General features: G+C 44.1%; 1 protein-coding gene across 1 annotated transcript in view; it reads right to left on the bottom strand.

Annotated features, from left to right (window-relative positions):
- Positions 1-18,314, bottom strand: part of NPHS1 (NPHS1 adhesion molecule, nephrin) — a 66,281-nt gene that overhangs the window by 20,745 nt on the left and 27,222 nt on the right. Inside the window, exons 7-14 of the mRNA XM_077456216.1 lie at positions 15,934-16,091; positions 12,805-12,946; positions 10,652-10,776; positions 9,043-9,208; positions 6,912-7,041; positions 6,617-6,789; positions 4,909-5,049; positions 255-395 (exon numbers count right to left, since the gene is read on the bottom strand). Coding sequence (XP_077312342.1) covers positions 255-395; positions 4,909-5,049; positions 6,617-6,789; positions 6,912-7,041; positions 9,043-9,208; positions 10,652-10,776; positions 12,805-12,946; positions 15,934-16,091 — 1,176 coding nt within the window. The remainder of the gene's footprint in view (positions 1-254; positions 396-4,908; positions 5,050-6,616; positions 6,790-6,911; positions 7,042-9,042; positions 9,209-10,651; positions 10,777-12,804; positions 12,947-15,933; positions 16,092-18,314) is intronic.

Below are 18,314 nucleotides of genomic sequence, written 5' to 3' on the forward strand. Positions count from 1 at the left end.
GGATCACACATATCACACATAGTATTAATGGGTCACACATAGTATTAATGGGTCACACATATCACACATAGTATTATTGGATCACACATAGTATTATTGGGTCACACATAGTAATAATGGATCACATATAGTAATGATGGGTCGCACAAAGTATTAATGGGTCACATATAGTATTATTGCATCACACATAGTAATAATGGATCACATATAGTAATATTGGATCATTGCTCTCCATATAGCAGGTAGGTTCTTACAATGCACGTCTAGGGTCACCACTGTGCTGTTCTTGCCCTCTGTGTTCTCACAGGTCACAGAGTAGTCCCCAGAATCAGCGCGGCTCACGTTCCAAATTTCCAGAGCGCCGGCTCCACGCAGGTGATGTCTGTAAGCTCCCTCTATAAGAGAGAAATTATTATTATCCATTGTATAGTACCAACATCTTCCACGGTTCTGTACAAACTGATTATCTTAACATTTATCTGTTATTTCACATGAAGGTAATATGCGTCTAATGTCCATTGGTCAGTTCAGTGGCGTAACTAGAACCTTCAGGGCCCCCAATGCAAGAAACCATGAAGGGCCCCCCTGAACCCCAGCTAGGGCCCTTCCCTCCGAGTCCGGCGGTGGAACTCCAGGGCGTGGTCACAGGTATGACCTTTGTGAGCCCTGTAGTTCCACCACTGGTATCAGTCGTTTTTTTTTTTTTTTTTTTTTTTTTTTTTTACATTTTTAGGTGCCCCATTGGGGGACTGTCCCTAGGCAGGATGGGGTCCCTGTCCCCAGAAGAGACGAGGTCCTTTTTTCCAGGGCAGATGAAGTTACTGCCCCCAGGTGAGAAGGGGTCCCTATCCCCAGGGGAGATGGGGGTCCCTGTCCCCACGTGAGAAGGGGTCCCTGTCCCCACGTGAGAAGGGGCCCCTGTCCCCAGGGGGAGATGGAGGGGGTATGTAATGGTGTGTGGGGGATGGTTTCCTCTCACTCACCATGACCAAGCTGCAGGCCGCGCACTCATCCATGTTGGCCTGGGCTCCATCCAGTGTGCTGGACAGGCGGATCAGCATATCTCCCAGAAAGACCTTTCATCATCTGTGTATAACGGGGAGGAGGGGGGCTGGCAGACAAGCCTGCAGTGTCCTCCGGGGAGCTCTCATAGGGCTGCACTGCATCTGTGTGCTTAAAGATTGTTTACCCGGGAGAAGTATGCAGTGCAGTGTGGGCCGGACTCAGGGGGGGCGGGACTCTGGCTGGGGAGAACAGACATCGGACTGAGCGGCAATGCATGGAGCAGGAGAGGGGTACTCTGAGGAGCTGACCGAGGACACAGGTCATGCGGGAATGCACAACTAAAGAGCAGCCAGTGCGATAGTCGAGCATGGAGCTTTGCTAGTCACCCTCCCCCTCCAGCCACCCGTGTGCATGGTGCACTGGTACCCCTAGCTGCCTATGCTGCTGCCGGCCATATGTAGAGGGGGCTGCATGGGCCCCCTGCAGCACAGGACCCGGTTGTGGTCGCGACTGCTGCACCCCCTATAGTTACACCCCTGGGTCAGTTACATATAAAGAAAACACATTGTATTCTATATACGAGGACTGAGTGTGTTCTTTCCACTGTATTTAATGTCCTGTAATACTTAATTTTATCCTCAAGGTGTCACCGTCGCTCTCCGCAGACTGCAATCAGCTCATTTCATTCATCTCCATTAGCACAAATACCTCCAGGCTATACATTGCAATAAGATTGTATTACAAAGAGGGTTTTCAGAACATGTAAATAATGTATGATAGAAGAATGGAGCTGCTCTTGTTTAATTCACAAGGAATAATGGAACAGTCTATGTACTTTAACACAAAAAGCGAGGTAACTGTTTACTCGCTGTTGTGCAAACTTTGGGCGCCCCCACCGGGCCTGTAACTCATTACTTTCTGTGCCGGCGCTCCTGTAGCTCACTGTAACAACAAGAAGGAACACCATGAAATAATTATAATAGGAGATTCCAGGAAAATGTTATCCGGATCATTTTCCTCTTCAGGATATTACAGACTGAGCTCATGCCGGCCAGGCGGGTGTCAGCCGTCTATTGCCTGAGCTATTGTACACTGTCAGCCCTCCTCCAGGCTCCTGGCAGGACTGCGCTACCCTTCAATGGAACGGGTCAGCAGGATATCCGCCATGTATAGAGAATATTTTTTCTATTCAACTTTGTTTCACACATATAAATATACATTGCAGGAGCCATTCAGAGTGATGTGTGCATCCATACGTGTGTGTATGTATGTCTTCTGTGAATTCCTCTGAAAGAAAGAGATAAAGAAAGACGTACATAGATAGATAGATAGATAGATAGATAGATAGATAGATAGATAGATATAGAGAGATAGATAGAGAGATATATAGATAGATAGATAGATAGATAGATAGATAGATAGATAGATAGATAGATAGATAGATAGATAGATAGATAGATAGGTAGATAGGTAGATAGATAGACACAAGGGGGAAAAAATTTAAAGAAAGAAAGATTTTAGATAGATATGCATAGCAAAAAATAGAAGACAGACAGATAGACACGGGGGGGGGGGGGGGGGTGAAAGAAAGAAGGAAAGAAAGAAGGATTTTAAATAGGTATGTAGAGGAAAAAATAGAAGACAGACAGATAGATGGATAGGTAGATAGATAGATAGATAGAAGGGGGAGGGGGCAGAAAGAAAGAAAAGAAAAGAAACAAACAAACAAAAGAAAGAAAGAGAGAGAGAAAGAAAGAAAGATTTTAAATAGATATGCAGAGGAAAAAAATAGAAGACAGACAGACAGACAGACAGATAGATAGATAGATCGATAGATAGATAGACACAAGGGGAAGACGAGAACAGAAAGAAAGAAAAGGAAAGAAAGAAAGAAAGAAAAAAGGATTTTAAATAAGTATGTAGAGGAAAAAATAGAAGACAGACAGATAGATGGATAGGTAGATAGATAGAAGGGGGGCAGAAACAAAGAAAAGAAAAGGAAAGAAAGAAGGAAAGAAATAAACAAAAGAAAGAAAGAAAGAAAGAGAGAGAGAAAGAAAGATTTTAAATAGATATGAAGAGGAAAAAAATAGAAGACAGATAGATAGATATTGATAGATAGATAGATAGAAGGGGGGCAGAAAGAAAGAAAAGAAAAAGGAAATAAATAAACAAAAGAAAGAAAGAGAGAGAGAAAGAAAGATTTTAAATAGATATGAAGAGGAAAAAATAGAAGACAGACAGATAGATAGATAGACAGATAGACAGATAGATAGATAGATAGATAGATAGATAGATAGATAGATAGATAGATAGATAGATAGATACATAGATAGATATAAGGGGGGCAGAAAGAAAGAGAGAGAGAAAGAAAGATTTTAAATAGATATGCAGAGGAAAAAATAGAAGACAGACAGACAGATAGATAGATAGATAGATAGATAGATAGATAGATAGATAGATAGATAGATAGATAGATAGATAGATACAAGGGGGGGGGCAGAAAGAAAGAAAAGGAAAGAAAGAAAGAATTTAAATAGATATGCAGAAGAAAAAATAGAAGACAGACAGATAGATCGATAGATAGATAGACACAAGGGGAAGACGAGAACAGAAAGAAAGAAAAGGAAAGAAAGAAAGAAAGAAAGAAAGAAAGAAAGAAAGAAAGAAAGAAAAAAGGATTTTAAATAGGTATGTAGAGGAAAAAATAGAAGACAGACAGATAGATGGATAGGTAGATAGATAGATAGATAGGTAGATAGATAGATAGATAGATAGATAGATAGATAGATAGATAGAAGGGGGGCAGAAACAAAGAAAAGAAAAGGAAAGAAAGAAGGAAAGAAATAAACAAAAGAAAGAAAGAAAGAAAGAGAGAGAGAAAGAAAGATTTTAAATAGATATGAAGAGGAAAAAAATAGAAGACAGATAGATAGATATTGATAGATAGATAGATAGATAGATAGATAGATAGATAGATAGATAGATAGATAGATAGATAGATAGATAGAAGGGGGGCAGAAAGAAAGAAAAGAAAAAGGAAAGAAAGAAGGAAAGAAATAAACAAAAGAAAGAAAGAGAGAGAGAAAGAAAGATTTTAAATAGATATGAAGAGGAAAAAATAGAAGACAGACAGATAGATAGATAGATAGATAGATAGATAGATAGATAGATAGATACAAGGGGGGGGGCAGAAAGAAAGAAAAGGAAAGAAAGAAAGAAAGAAAGAAAGAAAGAAAGAAAGAAAGAAAGAAAGAAAGAAAGAAAGAAAAAAGGATTTTAAATAGGTATGTAGAGGAAAAAATAGAAGACAGACAGATAGATGGATAGGTAGATAGATGGATAGGTAGATAGATAGATAGATAGATAGATAGATAGATAGATAGATAGATAGATAGATAGATAGATAGATAGATAGATAGATAGATAGAAGGGGGGCAGAAACAAAGAAAAGAAAAGGAAAGAAAGAAGGAAAGAAATAAACAAAAGAAAGAAAGAAAAAAAGAGAGAGAGAAAGAAAGATTTTAAATAGATATGAAGAGGAAAAAAATAGAAGACAGACAGATAAATCGATAGATAGATAGATAGATAGATAGATAGATAGATAGATAGATAGATAGATAGATACATAGATAGATATAAGGGGGGCAGAAAGAAAGAAAGAAAGAAAGATTTTAAATAGATATGCAGAGGAAAAAATAGAAGAGAGATAGATAGAAAGATAGATAGATAGATAGATAGATAGATAGATAGATAGATAGATGAAAGAAAGAAAGAAGATTGGTCGATATATTGGTTGCGGCATCTCAGGAAGGTTTGATCTTCGGGGTTCTCATAGTCGGTGGAGTTTATAGAAGATTCTGTAATCCGTGGATGTGATGTGAGTACCCCTGGGTGCCTTACCTCTGTTGAGCGTCTCCCCCCGGCGTGTCCAGGTGTAGGTGACCTCTGCTGGGTTGGCCCTGATAAGGACGGGGATTAGAGCCGCGCCGTGCTCCACAGCCTGGACAACCTTCGGCTGATCATCAGTGAACTCTGGAGGAACTGAAACAACGAGATCAACAGAAGTCACATATTCCCCCACAGTGCTCAGCAGAGGAAAAATAATATATTACAATCTTTAGATGTGGTGGCTGCATTTGGTTTCATTTTTTTAGGCTAAGAACATTTTCAGTAAATACAGAAAACTCCTGTTGATCCTGCCAGGAATGCAGTGCCCTTTTTACTGCTGTGAGATGCACAGAATATCTCTCTGTATCTGGCTATCTAGCTTTACATAGCAATTGCCCTGCCCCTCCTTTGATGGAGATAGAGAGATATGGACATGTTTGTAGTCCATACCAGGAGAGCAGCCTGGGGGGTGACAACCATGACTCCCTCCATAGACACAGTGGAGGAGTGAGTGTAGCCACCCAGGGACAGGAAGTTTGTTGTAAACCCTGTCGAGTTTGGGATAACCCAATCTGTTCCATTGGGGATATTTCCCTTCACTTCCTGTCCCACAGCCACAACAGGAAGTGAGAGGAAATCGCTTCAAAGTGAAGCAATCCCTGGATGTTACCAAAACTGGTGTCCCTATTGGGGAGATTTCCCTTCACTTCCTGTTCCACGGCCACAACAGGAAGTGAGAGGAAATCGCTTCAAAGTGAAGCAATCCCTGAATGTTCCCAGAACTGGTGTCCCTATTGGGGAGATTTCCCTTCACTTCCTGTTCCACAGCCACAACAGGAAGTGAGAGGAAATCCCTCCAAAATGAAGGAATCCCTAGTTGTCACTAGATCCAGTTTCCCCACTTGAATATTTCCCCTGTTCTCATGACAACTTAAAATTTGGGATTTTCTTTCACTTTCAGTGACAACAGTCACCAGGACAAATGGGGGGGGGGGGGGGGGTAAATCTCCCTAACGGGTTAACCAATAGCAATAAAAAAAACTGACAGGGGGTCTAATCCCTCTCCATTCCAGCCAAAAGTAAAAAAAAAAGAAAGTTATACTTTCAATGCAATTATTAAAAACAGCTGCAATAGCTGCCTGAATCTGTTTGTATATTAGCTCCCCTGAGAGGGAGGGGCCTCCCTGTGAGCCAATCAGCCTCTACTGTCACACAGAGTGAATCTAACAAATGTAGTTTGCTGATTGGAGCAGAGAATGCAGAGGGGACCTCATTGATGACCTACTGCTTCTTCACTGTCCAATCACAGACCTGACCAATCTTTATTGCTTTGACTGTGAAGAAGAGTCAATGGTCAGAGTTTGGTGTCTAGACAAGAAAAGTGACTCACGAGGATTACACTTGGCAAGTAAGCACGCTGTGCAGATGAGGAGAGATTACCTGAATGTTGCACACCTCACCTGGCCTCTGTTGTTATCAGGTAAAAGCAGCCTGACCTCCATTAATACAGGCCACGCTCCAACATGTTTAATTCCATGACGAAACGCGTAGGGGCACGGCCTGGGTGGATCAAGCTGAGGCTGCTTTTACCTGCTATTTTGGGCTGGGCGGGGTGTGCGGCAGTTTTGCTATCTCGCCTCATCTTCACAGTTGGCATGTTCTTTATTAATATTCACATTTTTAATAGTCTGTGAGATATACAAAGCAGAATGGAACTTACAGAGGACATTGAGCTTGTAGAAAGTATTGACGCCTTCCTTCAGGACATTGCTGTAAGCCTCACAGGCCACTCGTTTTCCATTGTCTGCCGAGGACAAGCTCAGCGTGACTTTGCTGGAGGTCGACTTTCCACCATATTCTGCGTTTTTCACCCCCTGGTCCTTGCCCTTCAAACTGCAGACAGAGGTTTGGTTAATGTGTGGTGGGTGGCGTGGTTCGCAGCATTGGCAAAATGGGGGAATGTGTATAAAACACGCCCCTCTAGTTTTCTGAAAAAGGAGATCGGTGTAACTCACATGACTCCTTGCTTCACCCATGTTATGGTGGACTCGGGGTTGCTGCTGCCACTTCGGCACTCCAGAGTGATGTTACTGCCCCGTTGATATGCCTTGGGCTCGTTGATAATTTTCACATCTATAGGCGGGACTAAAAAAACACAAAAAACAAAAACAAAAAAAACATGATGTATTGCCATTTTAACATCTCAATCCCAACAACAATTCACATCTTCAGCCATGTAAATGGGATTAACACCTATGCAGAGTGTCCATAGTTGGGATTATGGAACTGGAACAAAGTTGTCCAAAGTTGGGATTATGGAACTGGAACAGGGTAGTTCCACAATTTTTACACCTCCCATTCTGAACTTGGACAATCAACATATGTCTGGACATGTTCCATGGCGACTCCATGAAGGTGTCTATGCTACCTATGTGGATAGAAATTCTGGGGTATGTTCCTAATACTCCTTAGAACCGAAGACGGTGTGTCATGGTTATGCAGTTATCTTCCTGTTTGCTTACCTCCCCTCATGTGTTCAGACTAAGAGGCCAGCCACTTCCACCTGGTGGTTTTTATAACCTCTCCTCTAAGCATGGCTCCACCCCAGGCCCTATCAGGGAACCTTATATTAACCTGTGCACTGCAAGCCAACAGTGCTGATCAACCATTGTGTATTCCTTTGTGTGTTTAGCTTCCTGTTACCTGCCGTGTGCTCTTCTGTTGTTCTGTTACCGACTTTGGCGTGTCTTTGACTATCCCTGTTTGCCTGTGATCCTGACCTTTTGGCGTGTCCCTGACTATTCCTGTCTGCTTGTGGCCCCGACCTTGGCTTTGTCCCTCACCATCCCTATCCTCCTGTTGCCTACTGTGGGTGTGAGCTGGGGGTCGCGACCTGGAGCCAGTTGCAGCCAAGTCCATCCTCACCACTAGAGGCTCTGGTGAACACCTGCTGGCTCTTAGACTCCGCGCCCCAGGGAATCTTACGCTCTAACCCCGGTGGGACCTGTCTCCCGTCCGCAGCAGTCAGCCGCAGGGTCCACAACCTTGCAGTGCACTCCTGATCCCTACGGGGTGCATCTGTCACCTCGCCTCAAGGTGACCTGACACTGAGGTAAAGTTCCAATTGCTTGTGGACACCTGACTATCAAATCATAGGATTGTCAGACATCCCATTCTAAAACCATCAGCATTAATATGGCGTCCCCTTTGCGACTATAAGATTCTTCACTCTACTGGGAAGGTTTTGCACAAGACCTTAGATTGTGCTTGCAGAAGTTTGTGTCTATTCACCCAAAAGAGCATTTCTGAGGTCAGGTTTGGACAAAACGATCTGGCTTACAATGGCCATTCCAATTCATCCCAAAGCTTTTCAATAGGGTTGAATTTAGAGCTTTGTGCAGGCTACTGGGGTTTCAAAGTACCAAACTCCTCAAACCATGTCTTTGTTGAAGCTGGGTTGAGTACTGTGGCCTGAAAAGGACCTACCCTGAATTCTTCTCCCAAGGTTGGAAACACACAATTGCCTGACGCCGCGTACACACGATCGGAATTCTCGTCGGAAAAAGCTCTGATGGTTTTCCCATCGGAATTTCCGACGGAATTTTGCTCAAACTGTCTTACCTACACATAGTCACACCAAATTCCGACGGTCAATAACACTGCGACATACCACGCGTTCGACGGCACTATAAAAGGGAAACTGAATGCTTCCAAGCATGCGTCGAATTGTTTCCGAGCATGCGTCGGAATTTTGCTCGTCGGAATTGCATACACAGGATCGAAAAATCAGATAGAAAGTTTTTCCGTAGGAGAATTAGGCTCTCAATCTAAAGACCGTTGGAAATGGCGTCAGAAAAAGACCGATGGGCATACACACGGTCGGAAAATCCGATGAAAAGCTCCCATCGGACTGTTTCCATCGGAAATTATGGCCGTGTGTACGCGGCATAAGATGTCTATGTTTGCAGCATTAACAGTATCCTTAACTGTAATCACTTGAACTCCATCATTTGGAAGAAGGTCCACATACTTTTCCCAACATAGGGTGGGTGTGATGGTCAGGTCAGTTGTCCATAAATGGTTGGCCATGTATTGTAGCGTCACGGTGGGAATGAAATGCCTGTATGATTGGGGTTTGTCACTTACACTGAACGTGAATTTTGGTTGTTGCAGATAATATGGTCTTCCCATCGTTTGTGGCATTGCAACGATATGTGGCCTGGTTGTCACTTGGAACAGTTTCCAGGGTGATCTCCCGAGAGACAATCTTCCCTGCAGTGATCTGTCTCCCATCTGTCACCGTCCTCTTTTCCTGAACAAAGACAGTATGGAGTATTTGTAAAGTATATTATATTATATTATAAATATATTCTCAGGGCAGCAATACAAAATTGTGGAGAAAAGATCCTTATAGCAGTTAGCCGATATTCCAAGTGGTCATCACCCCAAGAAATTAAGCGCTAAACGAAACAAGCATATATGGACATAGGGTGTTCAAGGATGACCAGCCAGTAACAACATAAACGTAATGCATAAAATTACAAATTTATAACATCATAAAAGAGAAAGACAGAAAGGTGCTGTGTGGCAAGACACCTTCATACAGTTAATAAGATGATAGAGCTGGAAGACCATACATTATATAAATAAATAAGTCTATGGTTCAGTCTCTATCCTCGTGAAGAAGTGAAGGAAATGCCATGTTTTATTTTTTTGGGCTCCAAGATCACCGTGGTCATGAAACTTAGGCTGTCATTGCGACCTAATGCAATATTTCGGCAAGGACTGGACCATCTAGGATTACCCCAAGGCAGGCATGTACTGGCCATCAGGACTACTGGGAGCTTCCCGGTGGGCCGATGGCTCAGTGGGCCACTCTGATGTAAGGGGGCTGCTGATGGGACACTCTGATGTAAGGGGGCTGCTGATGGGACACTCTGATGTAAGGGGGTGCTGATGGGACACTCTGATGTAAGGGGGCTGGTGATGGGACATTCTGTTGTAAGGGGGCTGGTGATGGGACACTCTGTTGTAAGGGGGCTGGTGATGGGACACTCTGTTGTAAGGGGGCTTGTGATGGGACACTCAGTTGTAAGGGGGCTGGTGATGGGACACTCTGTTGTAAGGGGGCTGGTGATTGGACACTCTGTTTTATGGGGGCTGGTGATGGGACACTCTGATGTAAGGGGGCTGGTGATGGGACACTCTGATGTAAGGGGGCTGGTGATGGGACACTCTGATATAAGGGGGCTGGTGATGGGACACTCTGTTGTAAGGGGGATGGTGATGGGACACTCTGATGTAAGGGGGATGGTGATTGGACACTCTGATGTAAGGGGGCTGGTGATGGGACACTCTGATGTAAGGGGGCTGGTGATGGGACACTCTGATGTAAGGGGGCTGGTGATGGGACACTCTGATGTAAGGGGGCTGCTGATGGGACACTCTGATGTAAGGGGGCTGGTGATGGGATATGCTGATGTAAGGGAGTGCTGATGGGACACTCAAAAGGTAAGTGGGCTGGTCTGGATGAAGTCCAGGGCCAAATTTCTGCCCCACTCCAGCCCTGCCCCAAGGGGTAATAAGACGAGTCTACAATGACGGAGATGCTCATTACTGCTCACAGAGAAACTTCAATTTGTTAAAAAAAAAACTCTGTGTAACAGAACTGAGAAATAGGGGTAAGTCCCCACCTTATAGGGGATGGGCACCTTGTTTTTGGGGAAAAATCTTCACTGCCTTCACTGGCAAATACCTTGAGCCAAGTGAGTCGCGGTGCTGGGTGTCCCCCACTGGAGAAACAGTTTAGCTTGACACGGGTACCGGCACGGAAACGCATGTCGAGGGGAGGAGCCTCTATCCATATTTTCTGGGGAGGATCTGAAAAACAATGTATAAATTCAACTGTCAAACTTTAAAATAAATTTGGGTAACAGTCTAAAGCAGCCTTTCTAAACCTTTTCAACCCTTGAAATAAAAAAAACAATCTCAGGGAACCCCTACATAATAATTACTATATCTACAACTCATAATAAATTAGTGTGATGGTCAGTGGGAAGAATGCTCCTCACACTTGTAGTCATTTGGAAGAAATATCCCTTACAGATAACTAAAAAGATCAATGGTGTAGTGGAAACTTATCTAAGGGGCTCGTTGCTCGAGGAACCCCTAGCAACCTTTGGAGAAACTATGGGGCTCCATGGAACCCTGGTTGAGAAACCCTGGTGTAGATAGATAGATAGATAGATAGATAGATAGATAGATAGATAGATAGATAGATAGATAGATAAAAAGATCAATGGTCATTGCTCAAGGAACCTGTAGCAACATCTGGAGGAGCATTAAGGTTCCATGGAACCCTGGCTGAGAAACCCTGGTCTAAAGGGCCAGAAGACCATACTGACAAGTTACTGTTCATAAAGAAAGAAGTTTACAAGGTTTCCAGATATATCTCGAAATGTTTCAGGAAAAAAAGATGGCTTTACAACAACTATGCATATTTTGGACAGAGAGGACAATTGGTTCACAAGAGGGGTGAAAGAGGCCATCTATGTCAAACTTGAACAACTATCCCTTAACAGGGGTGAGGGACTTCCATATAATCGGTCTTCCACATATGATGCTGTTTTTACATCTCTACCTCTATGAGTTGACAACAATTCACACCTTAAACCCTAAATCAAAGGATTAACTGGCAGGTCACCTTGAGGCCAGGTGACAGATGCACACCGTAGGGATCAGGAGTGCACCGCAAGGTTGTGGACCCTACGGCTGACTGCTGCGGATGGGGGTCAAGGAAGGCAGGGCCACCAGAATACCAAGACGGATCCCACCGGGGTTAGAGGGTAAGATTCCCTGGGGCACGGAGTCTAAGAGCCAGCAGGTATTCACCAGAGCCTCTAGTGGTGAGGATGCACTGGGCTGCAACTGGCTCCAGATCGCGACCCCCAGGGTCCCCCAGCTCTCAACCACAGTAGGCAACAGGAGGATAGGGATAGTGAGAGATAAAGCCAAGGTCGGGGCCACAAGCAGACAGGAATAGTCAGGGACACGCCAAAAGGTCAGGATCACAGGCAAACAGGGATAGTCAAGCACACGCCAAAGTCGGTAACGGAACAACAGAAGAGCACACAGCAAGTAACAGGAAACACAAAGGTTGATCAGCAGGGTTGGCCTGCAGTGCACAGGTTAATATAGAGTTCTCTGATAGGAGCTAGGGTGGAGCCATGCCAGAGGATGGATTACAAAAGCAGTCAGGTGAGGGTCGACTGGTCTCTAGAGATGAACACATGAAGACAGGTAAGCAGACAAACTCTATTGCATAACCATGACATTAACACCTATGGAGAGTTTCCCACATCTGGAATGGGGGGGGTGGACTGGAATTTTGTGACCTGGACAGTGGTGGTTCCACAACTTGACATCTCCCTTTCTGTTCTTGGACAATACCCATGTGGTTATAATTGCTGGGGTATATTCCTGATACCCATTACAACTGAAGAAATGGTTTTGCGGAAGCTACAAAATGTGATCCTCATTACAGAACAAGTCCAGTTTATTTGACTAACTACTAATAGATATACCATGACCTGGAAAAATGAGAACCTTCATAGAAATGACCAAGCCAAACCTGGTAACCTGTCCCGGTAACCCAAAATAACTAATGAAAATAACTAACTAAATAACTAATAACTAACTAATAAAGAAGACACAATAAGAGCCTGCCTAAATTTCATAGCCAACATAAATACAGGGTCAAATAAAGTATCTAAATCAATGTACAGTTTTTTGTATAGATGACAGTCAATAGGATTTGCATAAATGACTGATGTATACATTGGAACAGGACTGCTTAAAATTCTAAATAAGACAATTTAATCAAAGTTCCCATGGTCACTCGTTACTCACATTGCACACTTAGCTGAACACTATTGGCCTTAGTGTAAAGAATGGCTTCATTGAAGGCTTCACATGTCAGCTGCATTCCATTATGTTCTCTCTGCACTACGGTGGTAATGTTGGACATAGTCATCTTCCCGCCATGATCAGACTACAGCAAAAAAAAAAAGAAATGATGTTCCTTTATTAGAAAAAAAAACTTCCGACAAATATCACATCAAAGGACTGAGTTCATAGATACGGGTGCAGCTCGTCATAAATCGAAAACCCCAAGATTTTTTTAATACAGGGCTGAAAGGATGTTCAAGTCTTCAAGTCCACAGGACGGAGGGAAAAGCTTGGATTGCAAGGCTGTAATGGAGCCACTATCTCACCCCTTTGCTTCTCTACAAAGCTTGAAGGCCACCTAAATATTGTTGGTCCAGTTAGAAAGCAACAGGCCTCCAATGAAACAATAAACCAAAATGAACATTACTCCATACCCAATCCTAAACGTCAAGACAATCCTTCAAAATTCCTACAAAACATGTGGGGAGGTGCGGCGTGGAACACTAGGAATCCGATTGCAGAAACAGAACTGCATTGAAATTAAAGTTCAACAAAGTACAACTGCTTGGCGGGAAGACAACCCGACCAGGCGCACTCACAGAATAGTACAGTGAAGAATATAGCAGTAGGTCTCAGGTGCATCAACGGCATCTGTCTCGAAGGATGGAATGTGGCCTGGCTGGTCCATATCCAAAAAAGGGAGGCTTCCAAGAAGGATGGCGTGTCTCTTCCTTTTCCCTACTTCTCTGGAACCTCTCCCTGCCACTAATACTGTCCCTGACAGGTACGTGACCTGTCCCTACACTACACACGGGCGGCGTGCGCACTAAGCCTGGGAGCCAGGGTCTTAAATAGACTCTGTCTGACCTAAGATGGCTGCCACAGTCACATGGGGTAGCAGCATTCCAATCGGATAGTTCATCCAGTGACACAGGAAACTATAGAGGAACTATGTTCCTCTTGACTTCCCCTCTAACCGCAATGCCACTGCGGTTGAGTGCCACCTGCAGTGGATGAAGTAGACTGCATCTGTCTACAAACAAATGACAAACCCTTGAATGTATCAATGCTAAAAAACTGATTTGTCTCTCTTTCAGGAAAATAGAAGGGTCCACCATGTGAACAAGATCTTATGGAACAACAAGACCTCTAATGCTGGATTCTGTTTTGAGTTTGCCTTTTTTTAGGTGAACCTACCACAATGTACCTGATGTCTTTTAATTCTTTGCAAATTACTTTTGTTGCAGGATTCCTGAACCTGATCTCATGCAGGAAAAATCTGCTATCCAATAGGGCAGGGGTAGGGAACCTATGGCTCTCGAGCCAGATGTGGCTCTTTTGATGGCTGCATCTGGCTCTCGCCTCTCAATCCGCGGATTGCGTGGTGTGCCGATCCGTGGATTGAGCCCATAGGAAAAGGTTGCAGCTTCGGCCTAGCTCTGGAGCTGCGGCCATCTTGGTACACCCGGGTGAGCGGCACGCTGACGTCATCATCACCCGCCTCAACTGCTCGTGGATCTGCCTGCCCGTGTAGTGGTAAGCAAGCAGACAATCGTAGGGCAGATGTGGATATTACAGTGGGGGAGATGACGTGGATATTACAGTTATAATTGAAATTAGTTGATTAAAAAAAAAAAAAATTGTTTTAAACATATTGTATGGCTCTCGCGGAATTACATTTTAAAATATGTGGCGTTCGAGGGCTCTCTCAGCCAAAAAGGTTCCCTACCCCTGCAGTAGGGCAACCCAGCAACCAAAAGGGAGGTGTTCCTTTGGATACTAAGTGGACAACAGTGCTGAGACAAGGCTGAGCAGGAGGGGCATTTGCTATGGGTGCACTGAAGCCAAGGGGCAAAAATGGATACAGGGTGGTACACCTATTCTACAGCATGTATTAACAGTGGGGGGAGGGGAGTGCAATTCTGGATCCTTGCCCTGGGTGCTGAATAACCTTGTCATGGTATTCGTGGGCAGTATGTCCCTCAGAACATTGAAGTCAATAAAGTCAAGACCTTCTGCGTTCTTTGTGTCAATGGGACCTCATAGAAGATAAGGGCACAGTTCAATAAAGGTGCTTTTTCTTTGTGGATCCTGCTGTTAAAGCGGCCAAAACTATAAAGTTGGATCTATGTTTATAGAAATACCCATAATAGAAGGAGTCAAGAGTGTAAAATGGGTCTTGCAGCTCTTTGGTTCCAGATCACTCGTCTTGGAGCCACCAGGAGCAACAGTGGAGGCAGGGCCATTTTTAAGGCAGGGCAAAAGGGGCAGCTGCCCTGGGCCCTGTCATTGTTGTGGGGCCCAAAGCAGCTGCTTCATACTTGCCATCTATCTTGGTTTCAATTCCCTCGCCCCTTTAGGTTTTAGTCCTGTGCTGTGTCCCAGATGTCTCACGTGGAGACCCTGTGTTTACATGTAAATTACCGGCATTCATATGTAAATAGAGGCGGCCGGCAGTATGTATATGTGAGGTCATATCCATAGTAATCTCTAGCAACCAATCAACAAGCAGAATTCATGTGCTGTAACCTCTAGCAACTAACCAGTGAGCTGTAATGGGTTCTGTAACCTCTAGCAACCAATCAGTGAGCGGTAATGATACACTGAAACCTCTGGCAACCAATCACAATAGCTGCCTGATCTGATTCAGTAAACTGATTTTGAGTCTAGCTGCTATTTATTGTATGTCTCAGAGCAGGTGGAGAGCAAAACTGCATGGGGAGGGGGCCCCCAAGAAAAGTTTTGCCCAGGGTCCAATCAATATTAAAGACGGCCCTGAGTAGAGGTGTTGACTTCCGCATGGTCTTTTGTAAAAAAAAAAAACATTTCAGACATTTCTGCTGACATCAGCGCCCACCATGCAGAGCTATTGAACATCACATGACCCACCACACCAGCTTTGAGCTCCATAAAATTGAACAAGAACAATAAAGGAAACACCACGTCTTCAGGATATTTTTTTTTTTACTGACTCACTTCAGAAAGGGTAATCTATTAACTGTACAGTTTAGGTTTTAGTGGTCTCTATAAACATCAATTACTACGTGTAATGTCACTTTTAAGGATAATAACATTCAGATTTGCACTCACATCGGTTATGGTGACCACCGTATCTCCCAGCTCCACCGGTCCTAGCCACCAGCGGATGTAGACGGGGGGATTGCTGGAAGACGTGAAGCAGGACAGTGACAGGCTTGTGTTCTCTGCACCACTAGTGGAGCCCAGAATGGTGACTTTAGCGGGAGGAACTGCAAGGAAAAGAGAGAAAATGTGTATGTTTCAGCTTTAAGTCCCTTGTGGGACATCAATACCCCAATAAGGGGGTACTATATGATGAAAGCAGTTAATAAGGAAGGAAGAATGCTACATCTCTTTATAGCCCTGAGTATCTTTAAAGCCACTGGATCTCATTGGGTATCTGGCATTCATTCAGATGGTAGGGACCCTGGAGGGAAGTCCATTGCCAATCTGCTCCGTAGTAAACTATAGTGGTCCTTTGGACCAGGGTTTACCGGTTCACTAGTAGGCTAAGAGAAGAGAATATTCAAAAGTTTCCAAAGACCTTATGTATCGATGTGTTCTTTCTTTCTAAGAAATGGAGCTACTTCTCCTCCATCAAACTTGCCTTGAGAGTTTGAAGTGGAATTGTTGGGTGAAAAAATAACCCCAGTTCTACCTAACAAAAATTCCGAAATGTGGGGGTTTCAAGTAGCCTTTGTCCCTGTTTAGCCTCTTGGATCCTAGGTCTGTGTGTACATGGGGCCTCAAACTCTGCTTATGTGATGATTAGGTCCTTCCCCTCTTGGGACCAATGCCCACCCTTCAATTGCCAGAACTTTAGTGGGCAACAGGCACTTGACAATTTTAGCAATTCTAGCATTTGACTATTTCATGGCAGGGGTGGGCTTACAATAGCTCTTAGATGGATAGTGCTTAGTCTTGACTTAGGTAGACCTCAATGCCCCCAAGTACATCCAGGACCTGCAATTCAAGGGAGTGCCAGAGGGATGCAAGGATCAGATTGCCAGAACTTTAGTGGGCAACAGGCATTGGACAATTTTAGCAATTCTAGAATTTGACTATTTCATGGCAGGGGTGGGCTTACAATAGCTCTTAGATGGATAGTGCTTAGTCTTGACTTAGGTAGACCTCAATGCCCCCAAGTACATCCAGGACCTACAATTCAAGGGAGTGCCAGAGGGATGCAAGGATCAGATTGCCAGAACTTTAGTGGGCAACAGGCATTGGACAATTTTAGCAATTCTAGAATTTGACTATTTCATGGCAGGGGTGGGCTTACAATAGCTCTTAGATGGATAGTGCTTAGTCTTGACTTAGGTAGACCTCAATGCCCCCAAGTACATCCAGGACCTGCAATTCAAGGGAGTGCCAGAGGGATGCAAGGATCAGATTGCCAGAACTTTAGTGGGCAACAGGCATTTGACAATTTTAGCAATTCTAGAATTTGACTATTTCATGGCAGGGGTGGGCTTACAATAGCTCTTAGATGGATAGTGCTTAGTCTTGACTTAGGTAGACCTCAATGCCCCCAAGTACATCCAGGACCTACAATTCAAGGGAGTGCCAGAGGGATGCAAGGATCAGATTGCCAGAACTTTAGTGGGCAACAGGCATTTGACAATTTTAGCAATTCTAGAATTTGACTATTTCATGGCAGGGGTGGGCTTACAATAGCTCTTAGATGGATAGTGCTTAGTCTTGACTTAGGTAGACCTCAATGCCCCCAAGTACATCCAGGACCTACAATTCAAGGGAGTGCCAGAGGGATGCAAGGATCAGATTGCCAGAACTTTAGTGGGCAACAGGCATTGGACAATTTTAGCAATTCTAGAATTTGACTATTTCATGGCAGGGGTGGGCTTACAATAGCTCTTAGATGGATAGTGCTTAGTCTTGACTTAGGTAGACCTCAATGCCCCCAAGTACATCCAGGACCTGCAATTCAAGGGAGTGCCAGAGGGATGCAAGGATCAGATTGCCAGAACTTTAGTGGGCAACAGGCATTTGACAATTTTAGCAATTCTAGAATTTGACTATTTCATGGCAGGGGTGGGCTTACAATAGCTCTTAGATTGATAGTGCTTAGTCTTGACTTAGGTAGACCTCAATGCCCCAAGTACATCCAGGACCTACAATTCAAGGGAGTGCCAGAGGGATGCAAGGATCAGATTGCCAGAACTTTAGTGGGCAACAGGCATTTGACAATTTTAGCAATTCTTGCATTTGACTATTTCATGGCAAGGGTGGGCTTACAATAGCTCTTAGATGGATAGTGCTTAGTCTTGACTTAGGTAGACCTCAATGCCCCAAGTACATCCAGGACCTGCAATTCAAGGGAGTGCCAAAGGGATGCAAGGATCAGATTGAAGATACACAGATATTGGCAGGCACCACGAGGTTCCACACTTCAGCACTGTTGTCAACTTAGCCCTTGTACACACGGTTAGATA

This window comes from Lithobates pipiens, unplaced genomic scaffold (genome assembly GCF_037356315.1).
Source record: "Lithobates pipiens isolate NorthernLeopardFrog02 unplaced genomic scaffold, aLitPip1_a1.2 Scaffold_27, whole genome shotgun sequence".
Lineage (NCBI taxonomy): Eukaryota > Metazoa > Chordata > Amphibia > Anura > Ranidae > Lithobates > Lithobates pipiens.